The sequence below is a fragment of the Lytechinus pictus genome, chromosome 1 (genome assembly GCF_037042905.1).
Source record: "Lytechinus pictus isolate F3 Inbred chromosome 1, Lp3.0, whole genome shotgun sequence".
In the NCBI taxonomy this organism is placed as follows: Eukaryota; Metazoa; Echinodermata; class Echinoidea; order Temnopleuroida; family Toxopneustidae; genus Lytechinus; species Lytechinus pictus.
The window spans coordinates 32,415,392-32,433,252 of NC_087245.1; the positions used below are offsets into that span (position 1 = coordinate 32,415,392).

A 17,861-nucleotide genomic window follows, 5' to 3' on the forward strand; every position below is an offset into this window, starting at 1 on the left:
ATATATTATGAAAGTTCAAAGGACAGTCAGTGGTCCTACATGTCCAAAAATCCAAAATGGCTTTAAAAAATGGAGTCTAAATTAACTGTTGTTACTGAAAATGGACATACTTCATTAAAAATCCACCTGAGAGATATGATTGTGGTGTCTATACTGTGGTTTAAAGGGTCAAATAATACATTAGGAAAAGTTAAAAGGACAGTCAGTGGTCAAGTATGTCCAAGAATCGAAGACGGCTTCTAAAAATGGAGTTTGAAATGGCTGTTTGTACATACTAATGGACATTGTTCATTTAATATCTGCCTGGCAGATATGATTTTTGGTGTGAAAACCATGATTTATAGAGCCAAATAATATATTGCCACAAGTTACAAGGACAGCCAGTGGTCCAGTATGTCCAAAAATCCAAGATGGCTTCCAAATATAAAATCTTAATTGACTGCTGTGACTGAAAAAAATTACAAATTCATTAAAAATCCACCTGAGAGATATGATTGTGGTGTCTATACTATGTTTTCAAGGGTCAAATAATATTTTTTGACTGTTAGCAATGATATGCAGTTGTCCATTTTGCCTAAAAATCCCAGATGGCTTCCAAAACGGCGTCTTAATGAACAGCGTCTTAATAACTCCCATCACTTGAAAAAAGTGTTAATTCATAAAATATCCACCTGTGAGGAATAATTGCGGTATCAACGCTTAAATGCATTGGGGAAAACTGATCCTATGACTTATGGTTTCAGGAACAGGTAACAGCAGGCATTTTTTTATTTTTATTTTACCCTCTTGGATTTTTGGCTCGGTGTAAAAATGGCAGAGGTAGAAATGGCAGAGGTAATATTGGCAGAGGTAAAAATGGCAGAGGTAAAAATGGCAGAGGAAAAAATGGCAGAGGTAAAAATGGCAGAGGTAAAAATGACAGAGGTAAAAATGGCAGAGGTAATATTGGCAGAGGTAAAATGGCAGGGGTTATAATGGGAGAGGTAAAAATGACAGCTCTAGTTAAAATATGGCCAGTCTTAAACCCCCATGCAATGAATTGTCAAAAAGCCCCCGCATGTACATACATTAAATAAGTGCTTGTCACGGTTAGGCATTTCATCATCATTATGTCTTCATCGGCCTAACAATGCTATTTACGAATTCGTTGGAGGTGTACCGTGAACGCTTTTCAAAAAGAAATCAAACGACAGATATTTTTTCATTCAATTTATCAGGAGCAAAATGAAACTGCACTATTCTCATTCATCATTTTATAACATTCCTTTTTGTCTGGCTGTTTTTTTTATATCTAAAGTTTCGCCAGGTTTACCGATGCAAAAAGGAGGAAGAGTAGACATAAGAGAGGTGGAGAGACAGAGAGGGTTAGGGGGCGGGGAAAAACATATAGAACATAGCGGGGAAAGCTTAGACGTTGAAATTGTCACGAATGATTGTGGTTAAATATTGTGTCCTTATATGTAATGTCGTCTGTGCTATTCTTTTTAAATAATTGAATGACAATAAGCATGCGTTCCCAGGCTTGGCACTGAATATGAAACTGATTATTAAAATTAATAATAATCTTGCTTTGACTGGTAAACCAATTTGGGGTCGATCGAGGGGGACCGTCTGGTTCAGATTCTTTGCATAAAAGAAGACCCTGAAACTTTACCACTGCATCCAATATGCTATAAACGCTTTGATGGTCATAACCCTTGGAAGCGGAAGTACTGTTGGGTATTTTGTACACCATGAGCAGCACCCTCTTGGTAATTAGCTTGGTATACTAAAATGTAGAGATTTGATACAAATCTCTGTTATTTTTCAAACAGAAGAAAAAACATTGTATATTATCTAATTGTTATTATTTTTGTTGTAATTCTTTTTCTGACCTAAAAGAACTTCATTTAGTTGAAATATTTTTTTGTGTCGTTTTCCCCCTTCACCAAATCCCCTTTCATTTTGGAGTGAAAACTTTTTTTTCTCGGCTTTTTTTTTTTTTAAACCAGCACCCCATTTTTCACTAACTTTTCAAAAGTAAGTGGTGCTCACTCAAGCGGAAATATTTTTCGACAGTTATATCGTCATTTGCTTAAATGGATCTGTACCAATGTGAAAATGTGGAAAAATCTTCAGGATTTTACATGCGGGGGCTTTTTTGACAATTCATTGCATGGGGGTTTAAGACTTGCCATATTTTACCTAGAGCTGTCATTTTTACCTCTCCCATTATAACCCCTGCCATTTTACCTCTGCCATTATTACCTCTGCCATTTTTACTTCTGCCATTTTTACCTCTGCCATTTTACCTCTGCCATTTTTACCTCTGCCATTTTTACCTCTGCCATTATTACCTCTGCCATTTTTACTTCTGCCATTTTTACCTCTGCCATTTTCACCTCTGCCATTTTTACCTCTGCCATTTTCACCTCTGCCATTATTACCTCTGCCATTTTTACCTGGCACCGGATTTTTGCACATAATGAAAAGCTGAACATCATTGTTACTTGTCCTATATTTGCCAATTCACTTCTCACAGGTGGATATGAAGTATGACCGTTTTTAAGTAAATGGAGTTACACGGCATTTTGGAAGCCCTCTTGGATTTTAATGCAAAATGGACAATTACATATCATTGTGAGGGGTCCCAAAATATTATTTGACTCCTGAAACTATAGACACCAAAATATTAGTAATATCTCTCACGCGGATGTAAACTATAATAATGTCCCTTTGTAAGTAATAGCAGCCACTTTAGACTCCATTTTTGGCAGCCATCTTTGATTTTTGGACATACTGGACCTCTGAGTGTCCTTTTATCTTCTCGTAATGTATTATTTGACCCGTTAAACCATGGTTTTAGACACAACAATCATATCTCTCGGGTGGATTCTTAATGAAGTATGTCAATTTTTCAGCAGCAGCAGTCAATTTAGACACCATTTTTGGAAGCCATCTTGGATTTTTGGACATACTGGACCACTAGCGGTCCTTTTTACATGTCCTGGTGTATTTATTTGACCCTTTAAACAATAGTTTAGACACCACAATCATATCTCTCGGGTGGATTTTTAATGAAGTATGTAAATTTTTAGTAACAGTAGTCAATTTAGACTCCATTTTTGGACGTCGTCTTGGATTTTTGGACATACTGGACCACTGAGTGTCTTTTAGACCTGTCCTAATGTATTATTTGACCCTTCAAACCATGGTTAGACACCACAATCGTATATCCAGCTGGAAGATATCAAATGTACTATGTCCATTTGTAAGTAATAGAAGCCATTTAAGACCCCATTTTTGGAAGCAATCTTGGATTTTTGGACATACTTGACCATGTCACTTGTCCAAATGTACTACTTGACCCTTAAAACCATTGAATAGAAACAGAATTAAAGATACTAAGCAATAAATGAATTGTGGATTTTTAGGCTTTGGCGGCCATTTTAGATGCCATCTTGGATTTTTAGGTATACTGGTCTGCTTATGTTCACTCTAACCTGTGTCAATAGCACTTTTTACACCTTTAAACCATGGAATAAGCACCAAAATTTGATGTCTAGGTCGGATAATGAGAGCGTTATGGCCATTTTCTGTAATGGCGGCCATTTTGGACGCCATCTTGGATTACGGAAAACCCTCAAGGAGGATATATGAGGACTTTTAGTATGTTATGCTATACATATTCCTGGACCTATCCTGAAAAAATCAGCGTGTTACCTGAAATTTCCTTTCTTAAGCCTATTTTGGCCTAATGCTCTTGGACTATAAGCCTCGCGTCTTTTGACGAACATGTCCCTCTGTGAAACATATCTTTGATAAGCCCCTTTTCCATCTTATTACAGTGTGATAATGTTTAACCTTTTAATGAATACATTTCAGGCTAAAACCAAATGGCAAATTGAAAGTGGTTTCCCCAATACATGCTGGCTGTGCCGGCTAACAAACGCGCGGTCGCCCAGAAACGCTCCGACCGGACCCGATATCACTAACGCGCGTGAACGCTAGTTACTCGAGCAACATATGGAATCTATGTCATAGCTGTCAAGCCCAAAAACCATACCATCTCGAGGTCGTCATATATTATTCTAGGACCTACTCTCAATCTTCCAATTTCTCGCCTATCAATTTTACTTCTTCCGAAGAAGTAAAGTTGTTAGGCGAGAAATTGGAAGATTGAGAGTAGGTCCTAGAATAATATTTCTTGAAAATGTGTGTAGTTCTGAAAATGACTGTAAAACAGAAAAGGTTAAAGAGTTAAAGAGGCTTGAGTAGTTGGATTATTGGATAAATGAGAAGATGCTATGTCGGCGAATGGAATGCAGAGCAAGAGTAGGCCTACTCATCTATCAACTACTCAAGCCTCTTCAACTCTTCAACCTTTTCTGGTTTACCGTCTTTTTCAGGACTACGCTCATTTAAACAAAAAATTATTCGACTATCAACTGTGCACTTCCTCCCCTATCAATTTCACTTCTTTCTCTATCCACTTTTTTTAAAACTGTGAAAGTTTGAGATATATAGGCCCCATTATAAAAGTGTTAAAAACTTTAAACGAATAGGAATATACGAGTATAAAAATATTACAAAACTACTATAGGCCTATTTGGAAAACATTAGTGATGTCTTTTATAAACTTTACTAAGTAAATTGAGTGCTAGCTGTAATATATATCCTCAAATCCGCCTCAAATTAAACTGTTACTTTTTTCCTATTATGATGCCACTTATTTCCATTGTGTTTGCTAATACTCATTTTCATGACGTATAGGTACAGGCTTTCCATCTAAAGGTAGTGGAATAATTATCATGAGCAAAAAAAAATTTCTCCAAATTCAAACTATCGATTCGATCAGTTAATTAAAATAGAAGTAACAGTTTCATCTTGTCCCCCCACCACTTTTATTTCTAATTTTAAGTTGATTTGTAATAAAGAGCCTTGTTTGTTTTGGGCTTGACATGAACCGGGAGCCGGTGTGAGATTGCTTTTAATCATTGACAATTGTTAGATTGGTGTTAAGAAGATGAATGAAAAAAAAAGCGGTAACAAAAAGACAAATTGGATACCTGACGAATAAAATAAATTAATTCGCCTTTTTACACGCAGCCTTTCATATTTCCCTTTTTAGTCTCATGTAGATTCAGATTAACATTTATTTGGTATAAAATCAAGATACAATCATTGATATAATCAATGTAGTGCATGAAATACCAGGATTGCTAACAAAAAAGTTAAAAACTTGTAAACAAACAACCCTCAACATACAAAATAATGAAATACAATGAGAATACAATAAAATTAGATACATAAAATATAAAATAAATAGCAATAGAAATATAACAATAAATTCATCAGAAGAATTAAGAATTAACGAACATTAAAGAAATCATCAGAATCATTAAAAATAGTTTCAATATTATCAATAAGTGGCAAGTATTGTGCTCTTTAATTCATTTTTAAATGAAATGTAATTCGTAGTACCCTTTAAATTACTGTTTAGAGAATTCAAATTTTTGATCCCTGAAATTTAATTGATCTATTATATACAAAATAATTTGAAAATTTTGGAAGACGAAAGTCACCTTTTTTCTTGCATTAATTGTGTGATAATCGGAATTCAAACGAAAACTGTCATAAAAACTATGTCATCGGCGGATCCAGGGGGGTGGCGCAAGGGGCGCGCGCCCCCCCTAATATTTGAGCGGCGCCGCTCAAAAAAAAAAGTAAAAGAAAGAAAAGGCGCCGCTTGAAAAAATAAAAATAAAGGAAAGAAAAGAAAACTACCTTTTTTCCAACAACTTCGCCGGTAGCAGTGCGCTGCCTGCATATAACTGGTGCCAATTAAGAATAGTCAGCGCCACCTAAATCTAAATCGGCGCCGGACAAGAATAATCAGCGCTATTTGGTTAGAAATCGGCGCAAGTCAAGAAAAATCGACACTGCCAGAACCGGCGCCAAACAAGGATAATCAGCGCCACCTAAATCTAAATCGGTGCTGGACAAGAATAATCGGCGCCATTCGGTTATAAATCGGCGCCGGTAAAGAAAAATCGACGCTGCCTGAGTTCTTAACCGCCGGGCGCCGATTAAGGATAATCAGCGCCGCCTAAATCTAAATCGGCGCCGGAAAAGAATATTCGGCGCCATCTGATTATAAATCGGCGCAAGTCAAGAAAAATCGACACTGCCAGAACCGGCGCCAATCAAGGATAATCAGCGCCACCTAAATCTAAATCGGCGCCGGACAAGAATAATCGACGCCATCTGGTAATAAATCGGATCCGGTAAAGAAAAATCGACGCTGCCTGAGTTCTTAACCGGCGCCGATCAAGAATAATCAGCTCCACCTAAATCCAAATCGGCGCTAGTCAAGAATAATCGGCGCCTCCTGGTTCTAAATCGGCGCAAGTCGATTATGAATTGCCGCTGCCTGAATCTTACGTGATGTCTGTAAAAATAATCAGCACTACTTGTTTAAATCGGCGCCGGTCAAGACAAATCGGCGCTGCCTTTGTCTTAACCGGCGCCACCTAAATTTAAATCGGCGCCGGTCAAGAATGATCAGCGTCCCCTGGCTCCAATAAATAGGCGCCGGTAGAATAATGAAGAAGGGCCTATTGCCAACCAAATCATCGGCGCCGGTCAAGAATGATCAGCGGCACCTAGCTGGTTATACATTTTATTGTTGAATGGTCATAACGAATAACAAAGCTTATCGCATGCCCTTACAGAGTGTACTGGGGCGGGACAGTTGCCCACAGATGTCATGAAATCTTTAATTTGTTATTTTAAGAAATCCCAGAATCATACAAAAGTGTAGAGCAAATCCTTTAATTTTGATCTTATTTTCCAATGCTTTAGTAAAAAAAGGTCAGTCACTTTTTTTCTTTACACATTCCACATTGTGCCACCTCTATGGCCTTTAGTGTAAGACAGCTACTCTAGTGTTTTATGAAGATGATTCGATATTTTAGTCCAAAACGTTGCTTATACCGGGAGTGTATAATTACGCAACCATGCAGACGTATATTCGTTAGACCTTAAACCACTAAACATCATTTTCAATGTATAAATACAGTTTGTCAATACCTTCGTTTTAACGTTTAAATGTTTACGCCACAAAATTTGATTTATTTTCATCTTCCATTAAGTTAAATATCATTCATCTGATCACTCAGGAAGAAGTTTAAAACAAAGATAACGATACCTATAAAACTGAAGAACTTTTTCCAAAGCTCTGTCTTGAAAGATCTCTTTCTGAATTCAGCTCATAAGCATTATATCCAGGTTCATCAAAGTAATTAGATAAAAATTACTCATCATTACAAATTGCATTAGATTTAGTGAAAAACATCACAATATATAAGTCTGTATATAGGCATAAACATCATGTACATGAAAATTGAATGATAATATATAAACCTGGATTGGTGATGTATTACAAATATTTCATGATGACTTGTAGTATCATTGTATATGCAGTGGCGTCGATCCGGGGGGGGGGGGCAGGGGCGATCGCCCCACCAATGAAAATATTGGGTTTGGGGGGCAAACATATCGTTTTGCCCTCCCCCAATAGTTCCGCATGTGCAAAAATAAAATAAGATGGTAATGTTACACAGAAATCAGCAAGTGAGATAGAGCTACACAACTCGTTCTTTATTTAAAATCGTGCTTATTGTCCGCTTTTCAGATTGGAATATAAAAAATTTCAGCTCGCGCTTCGCACTCGCATCATTTCTGTAGCAAAACCCCATACTTTTCATGATGAAATATATGTGAATAGAATGTCCCGTTTTCAGTTCTAATCAGAAGAACTCCCGCTTCAATTTGCAATAATCTTTTGTTGGATATAATCTTGTTCTCTATTAAAAACGTCCATTAAACTGTCATTTTTTCAGATCGAAATATCAAAATTTTTAGCTCGCGCTTCGCGCTCGCATCTATTGTTTTTTTAGATACCCATCTTAATCATTGGTACCAAAATGCTTACAATATAAACCTTTCTGGTCAGAATATAAAGAAATTTTAGCTCGCCCTCGGCACTCGCATTATCTGTGTAGTGAGATATGTATCCTCCTCATGAGTTACTACAAACAGTCCCAAACAGGCACCTTTTTCCTTTTTTCAGGTCAGTATACTATACAAATTTCAGCTCGCGCTTCGCGCTCGCATTAATTTGTTGGTGAGATGTGTCTCTATCTCATGAGTCATATAGATATATATGAATATATATATGTATATATATATATATATATATATACATATATATTTATATATATACACCTTTTTCAACATTTTCTTTTATGGCGCCGGTGAAGTGCAAAAATTTGTGCGCCGCTCGGCAGTGCGCCCCCCCTTTCGCAAAAAGCTGGATCCGCCTATGTATGTGGTCACATATAATATTTTAGTTTATACATGAATAAATATGTGCCTTGGGAAAGAATATCGGCAAATTTAAGTAATTTCAAGGATTTAAACAATGGAGATGTATGTGCCCTGAAGGTGGCGTTGCAGCATAAATGAATAACCCGTTTTTGAAGTATGAAAAGGGGTTATAAAACTTTATCAAAATGTTCTTTCCCATACAAGATTACAATACAATAAGTTCGGATATACAAGTGTATGATACAAAGAAAGCATGGAAGAAAAATTGTTAAAAATTTCATAGTTCACACATAACACCAACATTACATCGAATCTTCTTGGAAATTATTTCAATATATTTTCCCCATGAAAGTTTGTTATCCCTATTAAGAAATTTGCAAATTGAACTTGGTCGATATATTTGCTGTTCAATTTCAAAGTTATATCTTCAATAAAAGTATCATTTTTCTGCCAAAATTAAAAATCATAAGTTTGGTTTTCGTTTCATAAATTTTAATTTATTTGCCATAAAACCAATTAGCAATCTTCTGCAGTTCGACATTTGCTTCAGAAATCAAGTCTTTAAATGTTTTACCTGCACACGCTTAAAATGTTGGGCAACATACTGTCCACACAACAATTGCTTAATTTTTTTTCCAACTCTGGGTAGTTTTCAACCAATGCTGTACAATTTTCCCTCAAAGCACACATTATTGGTTTAAAACCACCCAGAATTGGATAAGGTTTTAACCAATTGTTGTGTGGACAGTAATGTTGTCCAACATTTTTAAGAGTGTGAATACAATAGGTTCGTGTCGTCAGCATATAATACATAATGTAATTTCTTTGAATATTCAACAATGTCGTTTATAAACAACAAAAATACTAGCGGTCCAGGATACTACTTTGAGGCAAACCTTGTCGTATAAAAAGGGGAATAACTCTAATTCTATGAAAAAACAACATTTTTTAAAAATAAGATTTTGGTGATCCAGACAATCGAATGCTTTGCCATGTCCAACGTATACCTCAAAGCTATCTCTTTCTTTTCGTAAAATTTCTACAGAAGTTCAGAAGCAAAAACAAAGCTGACTTTGCAAAATAACATTTTCTAAATCCAAATTCCTCAGAAAAATAATTGAATGTTTATTGAGGAAAGTAAATAATCGATTGTACATCAATTTTTCTAGAATCTTGGAAAAGGTCGACAGCAATGATATTGGACGATAGTTTGATAAATCGTTTTTGACACCCTTTTTTAATGGGGGTATAACTCTTGAAACACTCATTGATTATGGAAACATTCCAGATTGAAAGGATTAATCAAACACATGGGGTAAAGGTTCAACTATTAATCATTTTTTTTTACAAGATATGGTGACATATCTCATCAACCCCACATGAATGTTTATTCTTTAAAGAGCAAGATAACTTCAAAATTTCGTTTCTGTCTGTATATGTGAAAGAAGAAAAGAATGAGTTTCACTGGTTTTTAATAATCACGAAAATATCCAATGGACCTCGGATTATCAAAACAACAAGCTTTAACAAAAAACAAGAGTTAAAAGCATTCGCAATTGATTTCTGTTCAGTGAGCCACATGCCATCTTTACGGATGAATGAAGCTTCGATCTTTCTTTACCGAGCAGGCTGTTCAGTATTTTCCAAGTTTCCTTTAAGTCATGACAATTCGATTTGAGTTTTGCAGCAAAATAGTTTTTAGAGACACGTATAATATGAATAAGTTTGTTTTTATAGGATGTGAATTTTTTTATGTTATGGGTTTTCAGTTTTGAATACAGCTTACATAAGCGTTCCTTCCTACAAATGGATTTAAGAATGCCTTTTGTAATCCAGGGTTTTTGGGGTGCTCTTATTCTATCTTTACGGGATGATATCCTTGAATGCTTGGAAATAATATCTTTCAAACCCTCAATAAAAGTATCGTAAGTTACGCTGAGATTGGATATGGTTCACAGAGGATCAGATGCTAAATCTTCACACAATGACTTAAAGTCTATTTGGTGTTTAACGTTTATTATTCAAATGGGTGTGGTACCGTGGTGGAAAAGAGTTCGTTGAAAATTCGAAAATGGGGAAATGGTCAGATAGGTCTGAAAACAAAATACCAGGTAGGACCAGCTTATCCAGGGGCCTGTTGCATGACGAGATGAGCGATACGTAGGAACGTCCTAGGACCATTCTTCCGAGATAGGAAGATTGGCGACAAATTAGCGCTTTCCGTTTCACGATGGCAATTCTGTCTTCCAAGTCTGCGACATTGTTTGATATCGATAATATCGGCAAAATATTAAGTCTTCATCATCACCTGAACCTTTTATTACAGAATAACGACTTTGCATAAAATCATATATTTCAAGAAATGGCGGTCAAATAATTGTAGGCACGCTCAAAACGCCTTGCTACTGTACGGTTTGCTAGCGCATAGTTTTCATCGGCCGGTCAGTTGCTCGGGCTCGAGATTAAAAAATGCCCTGATGTTCGCCCCGGCCTCTTATATCTCAATAAATAGAGTAAAATTCAAAGAGCAAAATGATCAAAATTTGATCAAAATCAGAAAATAAATAACACAGTTATTGAATTTTAAAGATTTACATTATAAAACTTATGATACTGGAAGATTATAATTAATTTGGAATGGTAAATACTGCCTGAAAACAAATAATTCTATATAAAGATTTTGTGAATAATTAAGATATTTTTTCTTGTAAATAGTGATATGTTCACTAAAAATGATCGCAATTTTCTGCAATAGTAATAAGTTGAAAAAGTACTGAATTTGATGTACAATATTGAGATTTAGTTAAAATTATTGTTTTAATTATGATAATGACATTATTTGGGGCTAACCTCGATTAGCATCTTGCTATTATGTTAGCTCCAATTACCAAATGTTTTGTTTATATGTGATGTACTATTCCATGTAATTGTACCTGACAGTGATATTTGGTAATAAATTCAATTATTCCGGTGAAACAGTTTTAGGCATGCCTTCATGAATATTCATTAGGTGGGCTAATGATGTCATATCCCCACTTCTTTTTTTGTATTTTATTATATGAAATTAGGTTTATTCAAAAATTTTCTACCAAGAACTAAAACAATTGGATTGACAACCGATTAAGTGAATTAGTTATTTATTGCCGCAACTTATTTCATCATAATGGAGACACATCATTTACGCGTGTATGAAAAAAGTGAAAAAATTATGAATTTCATGTAATAACATAGGAAAAGGGAAAGTGGGGATATGACATCATCAGCCCACCTAATGAATATTCATGACGATGTGCATATAACTGTTTTCACAAAATAATTATTGATAAAATTTAAAATTCAATCACTTCGTTATTTGCTATCCGATTTTGATGAAATTTTCAGCATTTTGCTCTGCGAATTTACTTTATTTATCTAGATATAAATATTTTCAGCCCGGACCATCCCTTTAAATCGGCCACTTGTACGAATGCATTCCACTGCACTGATCTGATAGTTTTCAGATCAGTGATGCATTCAAGGGAGAAAAATGCCGGGTATTTTTCTGAGGCGATTAATGCGCCGAGGCGTACGATGCGTCCAAATTTGTGATCTTTATTACAATACTTGTTTGCTGCTTTTTCTTCATCTGAGCATCATTTCAACTTCGAACCAGCAAACACACAGGTGGTGTAACCTATTCTCTCTCTCTCTTTTCGGTAAGTCTTGTGAGAATTTCCTACCATTTCCTTAGCTCTATTAGGGGATGTTATTTTACTCACATCGCACGCATAGGGCAAGTTGATTGTCAACGCAAGTCAGTGGTTATTCCTTACATGGATATTGTTACTTCGATATTTGGCTCCAATGCCTCACACTTTATCAGCGACGGTTATCGTAGAAGTTTTCTATCAGTCATGTATGCCATTGCTTAAATCTGTACTTTTTGAAAATATATTGTATACGTATGTCTGTAAGAAATGTATTATAAGTTAATGATCGACATGCCTGTCTTATTTGAGCTAGATCTTTCATGTCTTTGCTCGGTTTTTGCACGTCATGTGGGGACACACCCATGTACCCGTTCGATGCGAACAAGAATGTGCCACGCCTCCTCAATTGCGTATCACTGTGCACGCTTCTACGCGCTCAACCATCCGAAGGTTTGCCGCTTCTGCCAAAGTCCGGATTGTGTTTTGAGATCGTTTTTTTTTAAATAAATTTGTTGAATTTTCAATCGCAAACCTGAATAAGTGAGATTTTTTATTCAATCTTTGTGGGAAGATACAAAATTGCGGAAATATATGGATGTAAATGTTACTTCCGGATTGTAGAATAGGGTGTGGCACTTGTGTGGCTGCGTTCTGTAGCTTTATCACTTAGTGTACTTGTAGAAACATTGAAGATTTAATGTTTGACGATTTATCTACGACTGTGTCATATATAATTTTATAATTTTCGAACGAATCATTTATAAAATTTATTGAAATTTAAATCAATTGTGTTGCATCCAAGTTTATATTACCTTCAGCTGGTTTGATCGCACCTCATTTTCGTCTTGTACTTTTGAAGCCGACGATATATGTACTGTGTATGATGCATGACAATTATATGTAATTCACTAATAACGATTAGTAGGTCTAAGATCTTTGGCCCTAGGTTTGTGTTAGACATTGTTATTTAGTCATTCCCATATTCATTCAATGTAGGCTTAGATAACATCAAAAGCTTTTCTAGATATAAATTCCTTCAGGATTATAATTCGCTAATTATGTTGGAGGCAGAGGCAACAACAAAAGCGCACCCATCTTTTCAACCGTTACAAGTCTACATATTGCAAAACCGTTTTCCCTGGATCCCTTCCTGGGTAGTAGGAAGCTAGGTTGGAAGGCGGATCCCCGCATTATTTTGCACGCATAAGTGGTTTTTCCAAAGAGGTCATTCAACCATGGTCCACGATTCAACGGTGCCCAGCCAGATAAGGGGCGTGGCATGAGAATCATTCAAACACGCATGCTCAATGTAATAGCGCTCATGCGCGAGCAACCTGTTCGTTGTGCGTAGGCGGGCGCTGGTCACTGATCTGAAAATTAACAAATGAAGTGAAGAGCAGGGGAAGAAAGAAGGGAGCGATAACCCTATAATAAATACAGTAAAACGGGCTCATAAATTAAGGCTTCTATAAAAAAGATTCATAACTATTTGAGCAATAAAAGATATGCGTATGGAGGAGGGGCATATAGCCTTGTCAAAATGATATCGGGTTTTATTTTCTGCCAAGCTAAAAGCCAAAAACACGGAAAAAGGCATTGCAAGCCCGTTCACTACGTAAAAAATAAACGGCCTATTCCGCTGTGTTGATGGTCCCAAGATGGCGGACACTGATGGCTTCAGTCCGCGACGCTTCACCGCCCACCCATATAGTATTCAGATCAGTGGCGCTGGTTAGCCTTTTGACAAGGCTTCACGACTTGGCTCTATTCCTCGTCAAACAAAGGCTGAGACCCCGACTGAGACGAGATTAGCGGCAGACGAGGAGAATTAGAGATACCCGAGTGAGCGCGAGAGTGAACGACTTTAGTCGTGAGGCCTTTTGGATTCTGGTGAAGACGTGAATGTATGAATGCCGATGCGCCAATCCACACCGTCAGTGTCTACGACGTCATGGGACCGATTTCGCTTCTGTGGCACAGGCTTATACAGGGTTCACTGATGCGAGCAATACGCTCAGATCAGGTAGCGATTCGGATTCGGAAACGATGGTTAACGTAAGAAATCTAAATCCGGGTCTTAAAGGCCCTGTGACTGAATTCGAAATCCTCGCACTCACTCGCCTTTTTTGCCAATAGTCTTTATTTCCAGTCGGTAGGTATGTGATATAAATATCACCAGAAATAAAGGGCCTTGTTTTAAAGGCTAAGCGCTGGTGGGTGCGGTGCATGTTCTGACGTGGGTCCCTGGGATTGGCGTCTAGTTGCTGGTTCCAATCGCTGCTCCAATAAATTGGGAAACTTGTTTTAAATTTCCAATTTGAAGTAATGAATGATAGTACATGATTTTGCCATTTAGATTATTATATTTTTTGAGTTAACCTTTCATATTTTCCTTTTTTCTTTCAGTGAAATAAAGAAAACAAACAATTATGTGTGACGACGATGTTAGCGCTCTTGTCATCGACAACGGATCCGGTATGGTGAAGGCCGGATTCGCCGGAGACGATGCCCCAAGGGCTGTCTTTCCATCCATCGTTGGTAGGCCCCGTCACCAGGGTGTCATGGTCGGTATGGGACAGAAGGACAGCTATGTTGGAGACGAGGCCCAGAGCAAGAGAGGTATCCTCACCCTGAAGTACCCCATCGAGCACGGTATTGTCACCAACTGGGACGATATGGAGAAGATCTGGCATCATACCTTCTACAATGAGCTCCGTGTTGCCCCAGAAGAGCACCCCGTCCTCCTAACCGAGGCTCCCCTCAACCCCAAGGCCAACAGGGAAAAGATGACACAGGTAAGAATAAGATGTCATTTTCTGACACAGTATTTAAGGCAAAATTGCGGAATAATGTAACAATTGAGTTGGTACTAGCGAGTGTCGTTAAACCGCAATCAATTATCAATAGATTTATTAAAGGTATTTAGAACAAAGAAACGATCGAGGTAATAAACAAATCTTGATAACTCTAATGAAAACAATCGATTTAATGGGAACATACCAATTCTTTTGTTTTTTTGCAGATCATGTTTGAGACCTTCAACTCACCCGCCATGTACGTCGCCATCCAGGCCGTGCTTTCTCTCTACGCCTCTGGTCGTACCACTGGTATCGTTTTCGACTCTGGTGACGGCGTTTCCCACACCGTTCCCATCTACGAGGGTTACGCCCTTCCCCATGCCATCATCCGTCTGGACTTGGCTGGACGTGATCTCACCGACTACCTGATGAAGATCCTCACCGAGCGTGGCTACACTTTCACAACCACTGGTAAGACGTGAACTAATTTCTCTTTATTTCGACTTAAAATTACGTTAATAGGAAATTTATTGCGAGAAGATAAGTTTTTAAGTAAAAAGGAAAGAACAACCAAGTTGAATTTGTTCAAAACTGACATGAAAATTGTATGATTGGGCATAGCATAATGTGCAGAACATATGTGCATGTAGTTTCTAAATATTATTAACAAAATATCGAAATAATGTTAAAAATAAGATTGTTTGCATTTTAAAAGTAAAATTAATATAATTTTTCTATTTTTTCCATTATAGCTGAGCGTGAAATCGTTCGTGACGTCAAGGAGAAGCTATGCTACGTCGCCCTTGACTTCGAGCAGGAGATGCTGACTGCTGCCTCATCCTCCTCCCTCGAGAAGAGCTACGAGCTTCCCGATGGACAGGTCATCACCATCGGCAACGAGCGATTCCGTTGCCCAGAGACTCTCTTGCAGCCATCCTTCATTGGAATGGAATCTGCTGGCATCCACGAGACCTGCTACAACAGCATCATGAAGTGCGATGTTGACATCCGTAAGGATCTGTACGCCAATACTGTCCTGTCTGGAGGCTCCACCATGTTCCCAGGAATCGCAGACAGGATGCAGAGGGAGATCAGCGCTCTTGCCCCGCCAACCATGAAGATCAAGATCATCGCTCCTCCTGAGAGGAAATATTCTGTATGGATCGGAGGCTCTATCCTTGCCTCTCTCTCAACCTTCCAACAGATGTGGATCAGCAAGCAGGAATACGATGAGTCTGGCCCATCCATCGTTCACAGGAAATGCTTCTAAACAACTCGTCTTTTCGTTTTACTTCTGTTGAGCACAATAACGGGGTGGGTAAAGTGGGTCACCTTTATTAAATGGGAAAATTCTGGAACAGTTAGGTTGATCAGGAATTATCTAGCTATCGATCTCCGATAATAGTCCCATTATGGTTATCAATTGCTCAAACACTCGACATAATGTCGATTTCTTTGCCCATATTGGTGACCACTTTACCATGTTTACCAATTTGTTAAAGAAAATAAAATCAAATATGTCCTGAACCTGCCTCAACTTGGGCAAAAGTAAAGAGAGAGAACTGTTGTGAGAAAAGGTTGACATTATCTTCTGGATCCGAGGTTGATAATGAGGGTAAAAAATCAACATCCAAACTTATTCTAACTTAATAAAAAATAGTTCCCTTTAGTTCACTAATTTTGTTCAACTAAAATTTCTTTGAGCCAATCCGTGATACAACGGAATAACATTCTTGCAAAAGCACACGATTTTGTATCTTTATATATATTTATAAGTAAATTGCTTTAGATAAAACTTATGATTGCATTATAATCTTAAAAAAAAGAATAATCTATGATACATAATGATAAAAACGCGCGTTTTAACTTGGATTATGCATATTTTTGTTTGATATGGACACTAAATATATTTTGTAACTATAAAAATATACGAAAAAAAAAAGAAAATCAACTGCACTTCTCAACATAAGAGTGCAAAAAAAACCAAGCAGTACTATGTATGCAGTATTACTGATTCAGTACTCATTATTTCTCGTGTGTTTTAATAGTTTTATGTATTTTAGTTTAGTGATGCGATGTATGAATAATGAAGGGGATTGTTTAGCTTATGTCAGACTCTTTCAACGTGTGCGCGTTTACTCTAAATGACGAGGACTTGGATAACTTGGAGATGGGCTGTCGATTAGTTACCAGTTTAGATTTAGAATAAAGTCTCAAATATTAAATTTTAATTTTGTTCAAGTTCACCGAAATGAATTTGAATTCATATCTCTTATACCTCGGTCACATTTGCTCTACGGCTGCCGTACGGTGAGTCGAATTCAGCCGTGAACATTTTTTGTACCGGCTACAGAGAGGTGGTTTGAATGAAAATGGATAAAACGGCTGTTTTCGACTCGTCGTACGCCCGCCGTAGAGCAAATGTGACCGAGCTATTAGACTTAGATTCAAATCTAAATCTAGACTGTTCAGTATTAAACAACCGATCTTGTGTGTTTGGTAAATGTGACTGCGTAATGAGAACTTGGTCTGGAAGTTTTGTCAATTTGACGGTGATTCTTTCATGGTGGGCACCGATAATGACTGATTATGAAAAATGGTGATTGGCACTGATTGATTTAGCACGATACAAATTGAGAATTTCATACTTTTAAAAAGAAAATTAGTCCTACGCTCTTATCGTATAGATCCTATAATAAATCATATTATATTCCCCTTTTAAAAAAAAAATCGATTTTAATTATTACAAACGTATTTTTTGCCACAACAGCAACTATATTCCATTTTGAAAATTGGTTTATTTTCACGTTTATTTGGGGAAAGATGAAGTGTGTTGCTGTTGACGGTGATCAATGGTGTTGATGGTGAAGTGTGATGGTGACTTGTGAAGACAAGTAGTGATGATTATGATAATAGTGTTCTGCACTGGTGAAGAGAAGATTATGTGGTCTGTCTATGGGCCTTTTCACAGGTGAATCTTGAATCATCATATTGATGATTGCAA

At 37.1% G+C, this 17,861-nt stretch overlaps 1 protein-coding gene across 4 annotated transcripts; it reads left to right on the forward strand.

Moving 5' to 3' along the window:
- Positions 1-10,375: 10,375 nt before the first annotated feature.
- LOC135154389 (actin, cytoskeletal 2) lies at positions 10,376-17,088 on the forward strand. Of its 4 annotated transcripts, none has more exons than XM_064100529.1 (5): positions 10,376-10,481; positions 11,786-12,065; positions 14,466-14,854; positions 15,082-15,328; positions 15,610-17,088. In XM_064100529.1, exons 3-5 carry the CDS (start codon positions 14,489-14,491, stop codon positions 16,125-16,127), a joined length of 1,131 nt encoding a protein of 376 aa, XP_063956599.1. In that variant the 5' UTR covers positions 10,376-10,481; positions 11,786-12,065; positions 14,466-14,488; the 3' UTR covers positions 16,128-17,088. The 4 variants fall into 4 exon arrangements, with proteins under 4 accessions (XP_063956599.1, XP_063956603.1, XP_063956610.1 ...); XM_064100533.1 differs by having other exon boundaries at positions 10,394-10,481; positions 11,802-12,065; XM_064100540.1 differs by lacking the exon at positions 10,376-10,481 and adding an exon at positions 10,510-10,664.
- Positions 17,089-17,861: the final 773 nt, after the last annotated feature.

What these genes read in the sequence shown, in the direction of transcription:
- LOC135154389 (XM_064100529.1), top strand. Translation starts at nt 14,489, where the DNA reads ATGTGTGACGACGATGTTAGCGCTCTTGTCATCGACAACGGATCCGGT. An exon ending in ACAGGGAAAAGATGACACAG is followed by an intron (nt 14,855 to 15,081) that starts GTAAGAATAAGA and finishes GTTTTTTTGCAG; the next exon opens with ATCATGTTTGAGACCTTCAA. An exon ending in CTACACTTTCACAACCACTG is followed by an intron (nt 15,329 to 15,609) that starts GTAAGACGTGAA and finishes TTTCCATTATAG; the next exon opens with CTGAGCGTGAAATCGTTCGT.